Here is a 17,281-nt window from a genome sequence, read left to right on the forward strand (position 1 = left end):
AAGAAATACTATCAAAAGTGTTATTTACTTTTGATATGTCAAAAGTTCCCCACTGAAACCCAAAGATATCTCTTATGAAAATTTGCTATTTATTAAGTACAAGAGTTAGAATCATACTGGGAGCACAGAGAGGAAGTGCAAGTGGGCGTTTGTGACTTTGGCGAAGACAAGCCCACGACAAACAGCAAGGAGGCCACCACATCCAGCCATGAGTATGAATGGTGTCTTGCACGTGGTGGAGTATTTCACTCATCTACCAAGCAGAGGCTAAAAAGAAGACATATGATCAATTATATGGTAATAGTTGAACTCAGATTATGTACTAAACAAAATGATTTTCTTTCAGAAGCTAAGATGTCAAGTGTCTTCGTGAAGGTTTTGGTAAGGGACCCAAGACAAAATGTGACCAAATATGTTTGCACTAACTGGCTATTGTCTAATGGACCCACATCCATTAATTAGTCTGGGGCTGGCTTGGATTGGGGATTTATCAGGTCTATGCTTCCATCTGCTTGCTTTGGATCACTATCTTCTAATAAACAAGAAGCACAGGAAAATCAGGAACAAACACACATGAGACAAGACTTTTAAAAAATAGACAATATAAAAGTGAAAGTAAATGAAGTAGTGGAAGAATAAGCACATTAACAGAATATTTGCTAAAAAGCTGTACCTCCAAACCAAAATGCCAAATTACTTTGTATCTGATTGCACACACATCTTTAAATAATAAAATAAATTCAAAAACAAGACCCCAATGAAATAAGTCAGAGCTATAGTTGTTCCTGAGACAGATTCACTTGGCATTTGTTCAGATGGACAATCTGATTTGTGCACAAGAGGCTGCTGATTTACACCTGTCGGTCCAAGTGTCCACTAGGGCACATCTAAGTAAGAGTCTTTAAGATGATCTTGCTAGGAACTCCATTTTCGAAGGAAGGGGCCACCATGCAATTTCTGAAGCTAAAAGCTGGACTTATTGCTTGCCTAGCAAGGCATATGGTGGGAGGAGGTACTGTATTTATGGGGCAAAAACCAGAAAACTGTTGATTTTATTTTGCATTTCAGGAAACATGTAGTTCAAGGACTGCAGACTTTCAGAAACAGGAGTGTTTATGAATAAGTTAGCAAGACACAGGCTTTGTGGGATGTGTCTTGCTGACTGACTGTAAGGCTGTCACGGATTAGCTAGCTTTAAATGTAGTTAGTGATGTAAGCAGTCATTGCCAGTTGGGATGAGTTTAAAATTACTTCTGGTAATTACTTTCCACAGTTTTTAAAGGACAGTTAGTTTTTTCCTGGAAAGATAAGATCTTTTTATTTATTCATAGGGCTCAAAGTAGAAAAAGCAAAATGAGGTAAAAAAGATGGGAAAACATGACTCTGTCAGATCTCAGGTGTGATTATTGGAACAGATATACTCTTCCCCAGAAAGCAGTTCATCTTAGCTCAGAACATCAGTGAACCAGGAACTCTTCCCTAATCACTGTCTCAGGATCTGTGGACAGTAATTTTCTCGTTTCTTTTTAGTATCTGGTGAACTGGAAGCTCTCCAAACGCATACAGAAGAGTTAGAAGAGCCTACTTCTAACCCACTATCCTGTGACGGACAAGGTAATTATGAATTAAAAAAAAAAGTTCTGATAAAGAGAAAAAGACAAGAGAAGAAAAAAGGGAGACTTAGAAGAAGAATCAGATGTAGAGAGGATCAATGGGAGATTTCAGAGGAAGAAATAAAAAAGGGGATCAATGAGGGTTCAGAAAAGGGGATCACTGGGGAAATGAGAAGTCTTCATAAATCAGTTTTGTCCCAGGAGCAGAGCTATCAAAAGATGGACAGGAGAAGTGTTCCTGTGTTATGTGCTTCTCAGAAGATGTGCCAGGAGGTGCAGAAGCAAGGACCAAAAACAACCAAGCTGATGACATGATGGGTAAGGCTGTCCGAGGGTCCTGGAAGAGGGTGGCTCCATGGGTAACACAGACCCAGGTGGGGTGGTGCATGTGGTCCAGTCCATCCCAGTATCCTATTCTCTGCATTTGCTCGACCTGATCCTTTGGGGGGATAGCAGAGAAGCAAGAGATCATTATAAAATTGTGTTTAACAAGGTGGGCCATGTTGATTATATGTGGATGATATAGTAGAAATACACTCATAAAGATGGCAGTATATTGTTTATTAACCAGTATATTAATAATAAAGCCTTGTGATTTACAGTGATTTCCATCCCTGTCACACCCAACCTTCTGTGGGACCCAAGAAAGTAAAGTGTATGTCCACTAGTAGATAATAGTGTCATTTTGTCACAACTTCAGAAAGGACTCAAAAGATAACTAGCTCTGCCACTTAATTGTCACAAGGCAAGACTTCAGATCAACTATTCTTAACCCAGCACATATTTTTGATAAGTGTCCTTCAGCATGTCCCAGGTTTATGTAATGATTTCCTATAAACTTTTGCATATAAGATCTTATTTAGTCCTAACAAAACTCTTAACAACTAGACAAATATCCCTGAGTAAACTGAAGTACATTGGTATTTAAGAGTGTTTTTCAAAGTCCCATTGAGAAATAAAGGAAGACCCAGGGCCCATCCTGGGCTCCTACTTCTCAATTCAGCAGGTTTAGTTCCTTTAGAAAGAAGAGAAAAATGATAATCCAATTATCTTTATAAATTCAAGCCTTCTTCAGTATGATTTCTCTTAAGATTTGTAACTTTTGTTTATTCATTTTTGTTTCCTCACCACCTGTTTTTTCCAGACACTGTGGATCTTGGAAGCAGCTCCACTTTGAAAAAACCCAAGAGGAAAAGAAGTAAGCGTACATAAAATTTTACTTGCTTTTGATGTAAAAAATGAGTTTTTCAATGCTGGAATTTCATTACTATTATTATTTATAATAGTAAGTGTTAATAATGTGACAGTTTCTCAAAGATGTATGTATCTTAATCTCTGGAACCTGTAATCTGTTATCTTACATGGCAAAAAAGATTTTACAGGTATAATTAAGATAAGGACCATGGAAGGGGAGATTACCCTGGATTCTGGCTGTATCTACTATAGTCAAAAGGGCCTTAAAAATTGAAGAACTGTTCCTGGCTGTGAAGACAGGGAGAAATGACTATAGAAGATAGTCACAGAGAGATGCAGTGTTGCTGGCTTTGAAGATTCAGGGAAGGAACAAGGAATATGGGTGACCTCTAGAAGCTGGAAAGGTTAAGGAAATAGAAACCTCCAGAAAGAAATGAGGAAGGCCTACTGAAATCTTGATTTTAGCCCAGAGAGACCCCAGTCAGACTTCTAACCAACATAACTGTAAAATAATAAATTGTTTTAAGCCACTAAACTTGTGGTCATTTGTTATGGCAGCAATAGAAGAGTCATACAGATTTTGGTTATTGGAGGTGGGGTGCAGCCATAATACATTCCTCAAAAAAGGGAAGTGGCTTTGGAATTGGGAAATGGGCTGATGGAAATTGGACAATGAGAAATGATAGGAAATATCTAGATTGCCTTAAGCAGTTTGTTGGCAGAAATACGGTGCTAAAGACTGCCAGTGAGGACTTGGAAGTGAAAGCATATATTGTCTTAGAGAATATACATAAATCATCATGAAAAGACTGTTAGTAGAAATATGGAGGTTGAAGGTGTCACTGGTGAGAACTCTGAAGAAAAGAAGAGATATTTTTGGAAACTAGAGGAAAAGGGGATCCTTGTAAGACTTCTCTATTCTGTACTGTAGTTATGTGGAAAGCAGAACCTTCTGGGTATATAGCTAAGGAGATTTCTAGGCATTTTGATAAAAGTGCAGGTGGCTTCATGTTGCTGCTTAGAGTGAAATGTGATAGGAAAGAGGTAAGCTGAAGGAAGAACTGCTAAACGAAAGGAATCAGGACTTGATAATATGGATAATTCTTAGCCTATTCAGGTTGCAAAAGATGCTAAAATTAGGAAATTGTGCTCTGCAGGAAAATGTGCTGTGCAGTGACAACCAAAAGTATGGCTGTATAACTTTTTGCAGAAGTAGTGAAAGATCAGAGTACTTAGTCATATAGAAGGTTCTTTGAAGAGATTAAGTTTGTAACACTTTTAGATACCCTCAGCCATTTCAGAAGAGGTAAAAAAAAAATAGATATGTTATTATTCAGGAAAGGTCTGTGGAGAAGCCTCTTGTCTAATGGAAGGGATCCCCGTGACATGCATAGGAAATCTATAAGGTTCTTGAGACGTTTATACAAGCAGAAACAGAGACATCCTTTTCTGGTCCTGGGAACTTGTAATCTGTTACTTTAAGTGGCAAAAGAGGGTGTGATTAAGTTAAGGATTTTGAGATGGGGAGATTGTTCTAGATTATCTGGATGCCCAATCAAATTAGACAGAAAACCTTTTCTGCTGTTGAGAGAGATATGTGACTGTAGAATAATGAGCAGAGAGATGCAATGTGATTGGCTTTGAAGATGAAGGCAGGGAGCAATAAGCCAAGAAAAGTGGGCAGACTTCAGAAACTGGAAATGAATGGTAAAGAATGAATTATCCCCTATAGCTTCTAGAAAGGAACAAAGCCTGTGGACACGAATGTATTCTAGCTTAGTGACACTTGTGTCAGATTCCTGACCTTCAAAACTGTAAGATAACACATTTGTGTTGTTTTAGGCTATTAAGTTTATGATCATTTATAATAGTAGCAATATACAACTAATACTTTCATAAGACCCTCCAAAAAAACAAAAAATCGTCAAGTATTTCACTTTTTTTATGGTTAGATTACATCTTTTAAAATTTCAAAATGCTCACATTAGTTTTTGTTCTTTTAACTTTAAAATAGATAGCTTTTCTACATTTCAATGTATATCTTTCCAGATTTTTTCTATGCATGTATTAACACATTTATGTCATATATTAACACATTATATCACAAATCTAAATAAATCTATTCATACTGTTAAATTTCTCTTACCTTAAATCAGTATATTATGCACAAGTATATTATGCATTGTAAGTGTTATGTATAAACATTTAACATTTTGTCAACTTGACTGGCAAAAGTTTTATTTCATTCTGTTTTAATCTGAATTGCTTTCATTTTTATTGTAGTTGAACATTTTTCATTTGTTATTGGTTATTTGTTTTTCTTCTAAAAACATCTGTTGTGTATGCCTTGTCAGTACTGCTATCTGTTTTTAACCATGCTAAATAAGCATAGGAATGTTAATATATATTAAATTTTTTCTATATATGTTAATATTTTGTCTCATTTGATGTCATTCTTTCAGGTTTGTTTAAAGCATATTTTGTCCTAGAGAAATTTGAAAATTTTATGTTTATGTTATGAAAATTATATATATATAATATATATATATATATAATGTGTCTTTTTGGATTAGTGTTTTTGTTTTCTTCAGATATATACCCTGGAGTGGAAATCCTGGGTCATATGGTAGTTCTAGCTTTAGTTTTTTGAGAAACCCCCATACTGCTTTCCACAGTGGTTGTACCAGCTTACATTCTTACCAACAGTGTACAGAGTTCCCTTTTCTCAGCATTCTGGCCAACATTTGTTATTTGTGTTCTTTTTGATGGTAGCCATTCTAACAGGTGTCAGGAGACATCTCATTGTGGTTTTGATTTGCATTTCCCTAATGATAAAGCTACTGAGCATTTTTTCATGTACTTATTTGCTGTCCATAGATCTCACTTGGTGAAGTGTCTATTCAAATCTTTTGCTCTTATTTAATTAGGTTTTCTATTTTTTTGTTGCAAAATTGATTTATATATTCTGGATACAATTTCTTTATTAGTTACATGTCATACAGTCTGTGGCTTCCCTTTTCTCTTTCCTGGCAGTGTCAAAAAGCAATATTAAAAAAATTTTAAGTCAGTTTTTTCTTTCATAATCTGTGATTTTTCAGTCCTACCTAAGAAATTTTTAAGAGCCTATATTTTCTTCAAGTAGTTTTATTGTCTTAGCTTTTATATTTAGATCTGTGATCCAGTTTGAATTTTACATATGGTGTGAGGGAAGGATTGATTCTTTTTCTTTCTTTTTTTGCATATGGATATCCAGTTGTTTCAGTATATTTGTGCATTGAATTAATTACCTTCACATCTTGTTGAAAGTCAGTTGCTTGTATGTTTTTAGGTGTATTTCTGGGCTCCCTTTTCTATTCTATTTATCTGTATGTCAGTTTTTTTTTTGCCAGTACTACACTATCTCGGTTACTATAGCTTTATAATAAGTTCTGGAATCAGGTAGTGTAAGACTTCCAATTTTGTTTGTCTTTTTCAAAATTGTTTTGGCTATTCAAGGCTCAGCACTTTGAAGCATCTTCTATCTTTCAGTTCAGCCACTCTGAAGATCATGTCATTTTCCAAAGTGCCTACTGAGCTCCAGCCATATGTCCATGATCTAGGCCACCAGGAGAAAGAAATGAAGAGCAAAAGATATCTTCCCCAGAGGTCTTCCCTTTTTGTGGGAATCTTTCCAAAGGTCCTCCTCCTTCCACAACAATATTCTGCTCTCATCTTACTGATCAGATCTTAAACTGGTGGCCATGCTAGCTGTAAAGGACGTTATATAGACCATGGTATTTTGTCTGGACACATTGACATCTCCAACAGTGCAGATATTCTGTTAGTTAATTAGAAATGGAAGATGGATATCTGGAACACAATATGAAGAACTGACCTCATCAATTCTTTAAAATTTGTTGTAAATTTCTTTGCATCATAATTTGTGGTCAATATTTGTCCTATGCCACTTAAAAATGGTGTGCATTGAACTATTTGTTGAGATCTGGCTTCTCCCCATATATATATAATTTATCAAGCACAACTTTGTTGTTGAAGTTTTCTAAATTAGCCTATACTTGTTTTATCAGGTTTGTATTTAAATTTCTGTTTTAATGTTTTTCCTTTTTGCTTTTCTTATTTTATTTTACTTTATTATTATTATTTTTATTTTTATTTTTGCAGGGGGGAGATAATTAGATTTATTTATTTATTTGATTTTTCAGTGGAGGCACTGGGGATTGAACCCAGGACCTCAGGCATGCTAGGCATGTGCTCTACCACTTGAGCTATACCCTCCCCTATCAGGTTTGTATTTATATGTGGTAAATTCTCCCGCATAACTGTGTATTTGCCAATTCCTCACTATTCTGTTGTTTTATTTTAACTACTTTTATTCATGACTGTATAATTTAGTGAATTTTTTCTTTTATTATTGTGCAGTGTTCCTCTTTATCCCTATTAATGCTTTTGATTTTAAAATCTTTTTTTTCAGGGTGCTAATAGTGTTACATGAACTTTTATGTTTTACGTTTTTTGATGTTTTTTACTCCCTTTACATTAAGCAGCTTTTTTTTATGCTTCTTGTAATAACACTTATCTTTTTCTAATCTTCTCTGATAATCCTAAGATTTTAAGAGTTTTATTTGTTTACTTTATGGTGATTCATAATATATGTGGACGTATATCACTGTTCACCTTCATTTTTCTGTGTTTTTGTGTCTCTTTCCTGCTTTCTAATGCATTGAGGTAGAATTCTACATTTTTTTTTTCTCTGCTGGTTTGGAAATTAGAGATAAAATTTTTGTAATTTTTTTTAACCATGACTCGATCCAAAAAGATGACCAGGATCTTAGCATGAATTCACTACAGATTAACCATCCATCTATACCATTTCACTATTGTTGTTTAACATTTTATTTTAAATTTTCTTTTAATCACAAATTTTGAAACTGTTACGATTTTTGCAGTTGATACTTAAATTTAAAAATTTTAACCATTTTATGTACTCATCATTGTTTTTCTTTGATTTGGTTTTTGTCTACCTGAATTAAATCCTTTGGTTCTTTTAGTGAGTGGTCTTTCAGTGGTAAACTCTTCAAGTGTTGTATGTGCAAATTTGTCTTTATTTATTTTTATTGAAGTGTAGTCAGTTTACAATGTTGTATCAGTTTCTGGTGTAAAGCATAATGTTTCAGTCATATATGTACATACATATATTTCTTTTCATGTTCTATTTCATTATAGGTTACTACAAGATATTGAATTTTTGGTCTTTATTTTGATAAATTTTTTAGCAAAGGTAAAATTCTAGGTTGACATTTATTTTTCATCAGTACAGTGTTTACTACATTGTCATCTGGAATCTGTTTGTGACTGATGAAAATTCCTTTTTTCTTGTGATTGTCATTTCTTGGTAAATAATCTGTCCTTTCTCTCTAAAAGCTCTTTTCCCAACATTGAATCCTGGAAAATTTAAACTTAGAGAAAACTTGAGAGAATTTTACAGTAAACACAACTTACTTTCACACAGACTCACAGTTAACATTGTACTAGTCTCACTTTATCACATTTCTTCTCATCTATTTTTCTATCCACCCACTAACCTATCTTCAAGTCTGAAACATTTTAAAGTTGCAGACATCAGTACCCTTCTCCCCAAATACTTCTGTATGTATGTATGTATGTATGTGTGTGTGTATATATATATATATATCATTAACTAGAGTTCATTACTTGTTTGCAGTTCTTTTATTTTTTTCTTTTGAGATCAAGTTTATAATGAAGTGGACAAAAACTAAGTGTATCATTGATGAGTTCTAATAAATGCATTCTCCTGTATAACCCAAATCCTTATCAGGATACAGAATGTGACTATCACCCTGGAGAAGATCCTTATGCCTTTTCTGGTATATCCTTACCTCTTATTCGTTAGTGGCAATCACTATTCTTAATTTTTTCATGAAAACTCAACTTGGATTGCTTCAAAACTTTAAATAAATATGGTTTTAGGCATATTCTCTTTTGGTGTAAGGTTTATTTCACTCAGCATAATGTTTTTGAGATTTATCCATATTGTTGAATGTATCAGTGGTTTGTTTCCTTTTGTTACAAAGTAGTGTACGTTGTATGAATATACCATATTCTGTGTATACTTTCTCCTATTGATGGATGCCACTAGTGTTTCCAGTTTTTAGCTAATATGAAAAACCTGCAATGAACATTGCTGTTGAAGTCTTTCTGTGGCTCCATGCCTTTATATCTCTTGTATAAATTCCTATAAATGAAATTGCTAATGGGTGCATCAGTTTTTTTTGTCCCCCCAAATCCACTGAGGGGGTAATATGGCACACACAGGCTGTGCCCAAGCTGAGGAATACCTCAGTCTTAGAGTGGGGCTACAAACAAACCTGTGCAAACCTTCCATGAGGGAGACCTTATCTTATTCGCTGGAATTTAAGCAAATTTTACCATCTTGGAATATTTCTAAGGAGGGAGGCGTTCTCTATTTTACATTGGTCAGGAAACAAACTTGCTCTCTGACTTGGAGGGCTACATTATCTCAAGCTTCCAAAGCTGTTTGCTGTTCAAACATCCTTGAAAAGATGTAGAAATGCCACAGAGAATCCTCCCCACCTCCAACAAATTCACCTTACACATCAGATTCTGGCAAATTTCCCCATGAAGACACTACTTCATCAGCCACTCTAATTAATCCAACCAATGTGGGCTAGGATCAAATCCATTCAATTTATTTCCTGCTATATTTAACAAATTTCATAAAACATAAGTGCCTTAGGTCTTTAATGACCACCTTTAAGGTGGAATTCACCATGGTTGCATGAGAGAGGCAAATGAATGCCTATCTTTTACACAAGAGGTACAATCCCAAAGGCACATATGGTGCACCTGGAAGGGAAACATTTACAGTTGCTGAGGTCCCCTAATGGGACACATATCAGCCAGGGGAAGGTGGACAGTGTCTCCAAGGTGGGCCCCTGGCCAACTGCCAGCCTTAGAGTTCTCAGTTCTGTTCATTGCCTCTATTATTTGATTTGGAGTGGGTGACATTTCCTAAGGACACTCCATCCAATCTGTCTTTTTCTGTATGACACCAACCAGGTGGTGTTCATCCTCTACCCGTCGCCACAGAATGATTGAGAATGGCGATGGAGTTGATGTCTGGAGGGATTCTGCAGATGCTGATGGGCCAGCCCATTTTCTTATATCTGATGCAGAGTGGCAGACACAACATCTTTGTGGTGGCATAGCTGTACCAGGGCATTTTCCTTCTAGAAAGGGATTCAGGGTGGTTCTGAAAGACAGATATCATTAATGCTCCTTCATCTCCTATATCTTCTAGAGCTTATGGGATTCCCTCCTCAGATGCCTGGAGTTTTCCTCTTCCTTCACTGCCACAAAGTCTTTGTGTACCATTCCAGTGGCTGTACCTTCATCTTTCTTTCCCAATCATTTCTTGTTCCTCCTCAGAACTTTCATTCAGAAGGGTCAGATACAAGTGGGACAAAGTCACGTTTATAAAATACAACCAGGATTAAATCTGAATGCCCTAGGCACTCCAAGGCTGTGCCCTCCAGGCTGGCTGGGGAAAGAACAAGGCATCATTCCCAGGAATGTTCAGAACAGAATCCTGAATTTTCAGAATTGGCCTATAAAACACTGTTAATCCCCCACCACTTTTGTCCTGCTCATTATCCAGGGGGGAGATAATCCCTTTCTGGGGGACAGCTGCCTTCAGTGGCCAAAGAGCTTCACAGAGGTGTGTGGACAGGAGGGGGTGAGGGACGAAGAGCCAGACTTCACTGTGAAGAACTTTTACTGTAAAGGACACACCACTGTCAGACTGCAGTGGTCCAGGCAGCCAGGCTCAAGATACTCATGAGTTTCTAGGGTCACAATGGTGTGGCCAGAGGCTGAACTGTAGACCATGTTGAGGCACCACCCATAGCCCCAGGAGGAGCTTAAGGCCTGGTCAGTGTGCCAGGAGGAGGCAAAGGCAAAGCCCCTTGTGATGCGGCTCCCTCAGCGTAGGACAAATGAGTTAGCTTCTAGCAGAAGTCACAAGCCTAGTAATCAGCCATAACCCCTGGATCAGAATCACGTCAGCCCCCGGCAGTAAAGACACTTGGACATTTCCATGAGGGGCCCAGACTGGTCAGTCAACACCACAGTTCTTTTTCACAGTCATTGCCCTAGAGATACGTGTCCCTACTCTGCCCATCTGTAGTTTTTCCACATGGCAGCCCAAGCATGTAGTTCATGTGCAAAAGCCCAGTCATTTGAGTTTGTTCACCAGAGGACTGACTACGTCCACTTTTGGTTCTTCCAAGCTGGCTCCGAGGCTGAGCGGACACAGCAGCCCAGTAGACATCAGCTGCTGGCTTAGCCAAGCATCACGGCACTGGGCCCAGGCCTACGGGGGAACCGTGGTGAATTGAGGACCCCAGTGAGGCCGAGATTTGCTTCAGGCTGTGAAGTAAAATAGAAAGCCAAGGTGTCACTGGGGAAAAGTACCTGCATTCTTCATTCTTTTCTTTTTTTATTGAAGTATAGTTGATTTACAATATTGTATTAGTTTTAAGTGTACAGAAAATGACACAGCTTATATATATATAATATATATATTTCAGATTTTTTTGTTACAGGTTTTTACAAGATATTGACTATAGTTCCCTGTGCTATATAGTAAATCTTTGTTGTTTATCTATTTTACATATAATAGTGTGTATCTGCTAATTCCATACTCTTAATTTATCCCCCTCTCCTTTCCCTTTTGGTAACTATAAGTTTATTTTCTGTCTCTGAGTCTGTTTCTGTTTTGTAAATATATTCATTTGCATTATTTTTAGAGTCCACATATAAGTGATATCATACAATATTTGTCTTTGATTTACTTCAGTTAGTGTGATAATCTCTAGGTCCATCCATGCTGCTGCAAATGGCATTTCATTCGTTTTTATGGCTAAGTAGCATTGGTAATATTCCATTGTACATATATGCAATGTACATATATATCCATTCTTTATCCATTCATCTCTTGATGGACACTTGCTTTCATGTCTTGGCTATTGTAAATAGTGCCTCTAAAAACATTGGGGTGCATTTATCTTTTCAAACGAGAGTTCTCATCTTTTCTGGATATGTGCCCAGGAGTGGGATTGCTGGATCATATGGTAGCTCCTACATTCTTGAATATACCATTTCCAGTTGAAGAGCAAGCCTTTTCAGTCACTCCTGCCTTGTAAGTCAGGACTGAACTATTTGCCCGGCACCAATGGTCTTCCCACATTGACACGTTTTCATATCATTCACAGGAAAGCAAAACATAACACAAAACCCACTGTGATTCCTTAAGTCCTCTGGGAATTTCAGGCACTATATTAAATATAGGTTATTTGTGTTACAACTGTAAGAGTACAGAGATTATTTAATGAAAACTCTCCACATCAAAGTTGAGAATGCCTCCTGACTTCAGCATAGTATATTATCTGTGTGTACATTTTTAGCTTTTTTTTTTGTTGAAGTTTGTTATCTATTTCTTTTTTCTAAATTGAAGTACAGTCAATTACAATGGTCAATCTCTGGTGTATAGCACAATGTCCCAGTCATGTATATACGTACATATATTCATTTTCATATTTTTTCCATTAAAAGTTATTACAAGATACTGAGCATAGTTCCCTATGCTATACAAAAGAAAAAATTTTTAAAAATCTATTTTTATATATAGTGGCTAACATCTGTAAATCTCAAGCTTCCAAATTTATCCCCTCTCACCCCCTTTCCCTGGTAACCATAAGATTGCTTACTACGTCTGCAAGACTGTTCCTGTTTTGTAGAAGAGCTCATAGTGCCCTTTTTTTTTTTCTTCAGATTCTACATGTGAATGATATCATATAGTATTTTTCTTTCTCTTTCCGGCTCACTTCACTTATAATGATGATCTCTAGATCCATCCACGTTGCTGCAAATGGCATTATTTTATTGTTTTTTATGGCAGAGTATTATTCCATTGTATAAATATACTATCCATGTGTACATTTGAACTTTCATGAAAACACTTGAAAAAGGGAACATACTGGTATATAACCACAACAATGAACTTTTGGTCTAAGACACCAGCAGGAGTTTAGTTTTTAATTAAAAAACATTTTTTTTCAGGGGAAGGTCATCTCCTGTAGTCTCCCAAGTCTATGCAAAGTAAGATATAACTAAAATCAACTTCACATTGCTCCACTGGTAGTTAAGAAATTTGCCCCATTCTTGTGAACCAATGTCTGAGAAAGTACTTGAAAACTACTATATATAAGGATTTGAGAATTATATTTACAGCTTTGAATGATTAACTTTTTAATCTTATTTTTTTTTAAGAACAAAAGAAAGGGCATTCCTGGACGAGGATAAAAAGGAAATATCAGAGAAACACACATCGAGAAAGTAAGCAGCAAAGTGAAACTGTCACACTTGTTCACCTGTTTATAAGACACTGCTTGTTGCATTCTTGCAGCCTGTGGTCTCTGGAGGACCATGAGCGTTTCCTAGCTACTCTGTCAGTTAGGATATAGGCTAGGAGACTGTAACAAAGAGGCCTTAAAAGACAGCAGCTTTAACAAAATGGTTCATTTCTCACATGTGTAATAGTCCAGAGCTAAATGCTGCAGGACTGATAGAGAGAAACTGCCATCCTCACTGTGTGGCTTCTTTCGCAGGTCAAGAAACTATTATTAACTTGGAAAGATGTCCCAAAGAAGGCGAAATGAATAAAGCAGACTGTGTATGTTTGTGTGTGCATGCAGTAAAGAAAACATATGTATAAACATATCTACTTGTGCAAATATATTTTTATATATCTATAAATGCTTATTTATACATAATTATCAATCTCTATATATAGAGAAGCATAGATATATAGAAAAATTAGTGGTAGTACATTCATAAAATATATATAGTAGGTTCTATTTGGTTATTGGAATATAGGTGATATTTATATTTTTGTGTTTTTTAAAAGTATATGTGTATATTCAAAATATTAAACATGTTCAACTACTGTAATGAAAAGAATTGTTTAAATAGTAAAATATGCAAAAAGAAATGCCTAGGAGGATATTTTTGAACAAGTTAATCGTGGCCATCTCCAGGTGGGGATGTTTCATGCAATTTTTATTGTCTGAATTTCCAGTAATGTAATTACTTCTAATCAGACTCCTGAAATCTTATTTATTTTAGCAGTGGTTTAAGGAACTCCTTTCCTCTAGACAATGAGGGCTAGACCTCATTTTCCACATAATTGCCAAATTTGAATCCATAGATCTATATGGTGAGATTTTACAGTCCAATTAAAATTTATTAATTTTTACCAATCTATGTATCTTATGACCTTGCCAATTTACATGGCTGGCTGCCCTGAATGTGTACAGTTGTTTGGAAAGAAAAAAAGCGGTTGCATCTATTTTAAAGATGCTTATTTTCAAAACATCAAATATTTGGATTTAATCATTAAAACATTTTCAATTAGGTCTATGTGCCCATAGATATATTCTAAACCACTTCTTTCCAAAGTGTAATGGAATCTTGTATGTAATTTAAAAGTCATTACTCGTAAGTGGAGAATGCTCTGGACACCTGCTTCAGATTCTGTATCAAAACTTCCTTCTTCGAGTACATAATGCAAGAGGGTTCAGAATTCAAAACCAATATTCCTTCACTTGCTTTTTTTTTTGCATACTTCTAAATTGAGATTTTTAGTTTCATTCATTAAGGTAAGATTGATCGCATTTCTATGCATTTTTACAATCAGACAGTCATAAGGTGTGGTATTGTACATTGTAATATCACTTTCAGAAAAACTTTAGCACTTGATCCTTACAACAACCCTGTAATGAGACAGGTAACAATAGTAGGTCTACTTTATGGAGAAAGAGACAGAGACAGAGTTAAGTGGCTTTTCCTAGATTTCTGCTCCTAGTTGATGGTTTTTCCTCTATGTTATACTCTCTTACAAGATTTCCTCACTTGCTTTTAGTCTCACATGTTAGCTGCTATTTGCTCGACTCTGTATTTTTCCCTGCCTAGCCCTGGATGACGGAAAAGCTGCTGGCCAGCTGGCTTCTAATGGAAAGAAGGTGAAAATGCATCTGAAGAACACTGCCAAGATCAGGGGTGAGATTAAGTTTGAGCCACTTCTACTAGCTCTGGGGGTCAATAGAAATTCTGCTAAGGTTTTGAAGACCATAGATCCTCATTAATTTTTTTTTTTACTTGTCAAGCCTACCAGTCAATGTAAGAGCTTTGAAATCTAGAAAACAAACCCATTTGGAGCCAGGAATGTAAATTGTTTGCATTTATATCATAGCTCTTATCTGCTCAGGACCTAATCTTCTTTTCCTCTGAGTTTTATCTGTCTTTCATGGAAATTCCTTTACCTTGCATTATTAACTTATTAAAATGGCTGGACTTTGTAAACTATAAGCAGAAAGCAAATTCATTCTCTCACTGCCCTTTCAAATCTACCTTCTAGGTGAGTTTTTCCTGTCTTGGGCAGGTCATAGAGCTTTCGTGTTCCCTTTTCACAGGAATGAGAGTCTTTTGCTAGTCACTGAGAGTAGTTTCTGGCCTGGTATTAAAACTGCCGAATTTCCTCTGATTTAAATCGCCTCCCCTCCTTCAGCCTGAACAACCTTGGTCTGGAGCACCTGCAGTGAGGAGGTGGCATGGGCGGGCTCTTCTCTCATCCTCTCTTGGCTCTACTCCCACTCAAGAGCTGCTGGTTTGAGCCCATTCAGAATTGGGGAGGTGGATGAGAGAGGAGAGATAAGAGTTGGAAGTGTCTTATCTGATGGACACAGCTGTGAGATGACACTGGACATGGAAAGTGCATAATCACTAGCTCTTTCCTCCATGTGATGCTTTCATCAACTCCACGGAGAGGGAAGAGGCGAGGTCAGTTACCAGCTTGACTTTTTTTTTTGAAAGAAGTGTAACCTGGATGTGAGTGAGGAGCTAGGGCTGCCACAACCTGTTGCACCAATACTTTGTGCGACTGCATAGGTGTTCAGGTGCATTGCCTTTGGATGTGGAGTGCTTGGAAGTAGGGCATTTGCCCAGGAATTTTCAAGTTCTGCCACTGAAAGTCCTGCATGCTGTGTACCCTTTAGTCCTGAACAGACTGGGGCAGTTGGCCACCCTCCTTGGCACTTAGTGAATTGTTCCCAACTGTTGGGACTTCTTTTAAGAATTTGAGAAAACTGTAAGAAATTTAAAATTCTGTCATGTTTACTTCTAGAAGTGAATACCAACCATAAAATTTTTTTAAAAATAATCTTAAATTTTAATCTGACTGCCATGGTATTTATTAGGGTTTGTTATGGGGTTTCAGTGTTATTAAATGGGTACTACAGCCTGAGGACACAGAAATACTTAAATCCTGCCGCTCAGCCAATCTGTTTTGAAAGGAAAATACAATAGTGCTATGTTATGAATTAGCAGATTTTAAGCTCCAAATCTCCTTATACCAGAGTTCCATAAACTAGAGTGGTCTTCAGTGTATTTCCTTTTTCTCCCTTCAAATGTTGGGCCTAACAGTTTTGATGAAAGATAAATCCAACATCCCCACTACCCAGAAAAGATGTAAACAGAAAGCAACAGATAGAGAGCAAGAAAAGGTTGCACGTTACAGGTGGCCTGGAGTGATGACCAGAAATCTGTATCATTATCTTCTTTTGACTGTGTGGGCTTGGGCCTCTCACTTGACTGCTTTTGCTTCAGTCTCTTCATCTGTAAAGCAACAGAGTGAATTAGGCCAGCCATCCTTCTAGTCCATCCCAGTTCTACTAGTCTACCTACCTCAAAACTGGACCATGGACAGCTCCCCCTCTTCCCACCACAGCTCTAAAATGTTGACTGGAGGCACAGCATCAGCTACGCATCCTCCTTGAGTTACTTTACTTGAAGACCTTTCAACTCTACTTCTGTGGAATCAGATCTCCAGCAGCCCTCCCCCCAGTGCAATTTACAGATTATTATAGAGTTTGCTGAACAAGTTTCAGCCACTAAGAAAACTGATGTGGAGCAAACTAAAGAAAAGAAATAGAAGGCAGACATCACTTGCATTAGGTTCCCCCATCATTACCCAATCTCTGCTCACTCAGTCAGAGCTCAAGTAGGGAGATACAGGTGCAGTCTCTCACTTTACTCCAGCTGTCTAACTGCAGTGAAATAGCATAGCTGGAGAGCTGCCTTCACAACATGATGCGGTTGTATGTTGCACTGCCATGTGAGAATCAGTGGAGCTGACTGGATTGGGCATTAAGACAGTTTTATTGAAGCCAATTTCTCTGCTAATGCATTCTGTTTTGTATGCGATTTGAGGGATGAGATAGAAATAGACATTCTGCAGTTATGCATCAAAAATGACACTTGGAGGAAAGACTTCGACTGTGGAGAGTTATGGAATAAAACTTGCTAAATACCTTTATAGG

At 36.9% G+C, this 17,281-nt stretch overlaps 1 protein-coding gene across 4 annotated transcripts in view; it reads left to right on the top strand.

Moving 5' to 3' along the window:
• The window catches only part of SP140 (SP140 nuclear body protein), a 52,176-nt gene that overhangs the window by 23,973 nt on the left and 10,922 nt on the right, over positions 1–17,281 (top strand). For all 4 annotated transcript variants that reach the window (XM_015242322.3, XM_072961843.1, XM_015242321.3 and 1 more), the window contains exons 9-13: positions 1,531–1,614; positions 1,815–1,931; positions 2,758–2,811; positions 13,176–13,241; positions 14,877–14,963. In XM_015242322.3, coding sequence (XP_015097808.3) covers positions 1,531–1,614; positions 1,815–1,931; positions 2,758–2,811; positions 13,176–13,241; positions 14,877–14,963 — 408 coding nt within the window. The remainder of the gene's footprint in view (positions 1–1,530; positions 1,615–1,814; positions 1,932–2,757; positions 2,812–13,175; positions 13,242–14,876; positions 14,964–17,281) is intronic.

Source organism: Vicugna pacos, chromosome 5 (assembly GCF_048564905.1).
Source record: "Vicugna pacos chromosome 5, VicPac4, whole genome shotgun sequence".
NCBI lineage: Eukaryota > Metazoa > Chordata > Mammalia > Artiodactyla > Camelidae > Vicugna > Vicugna pacos.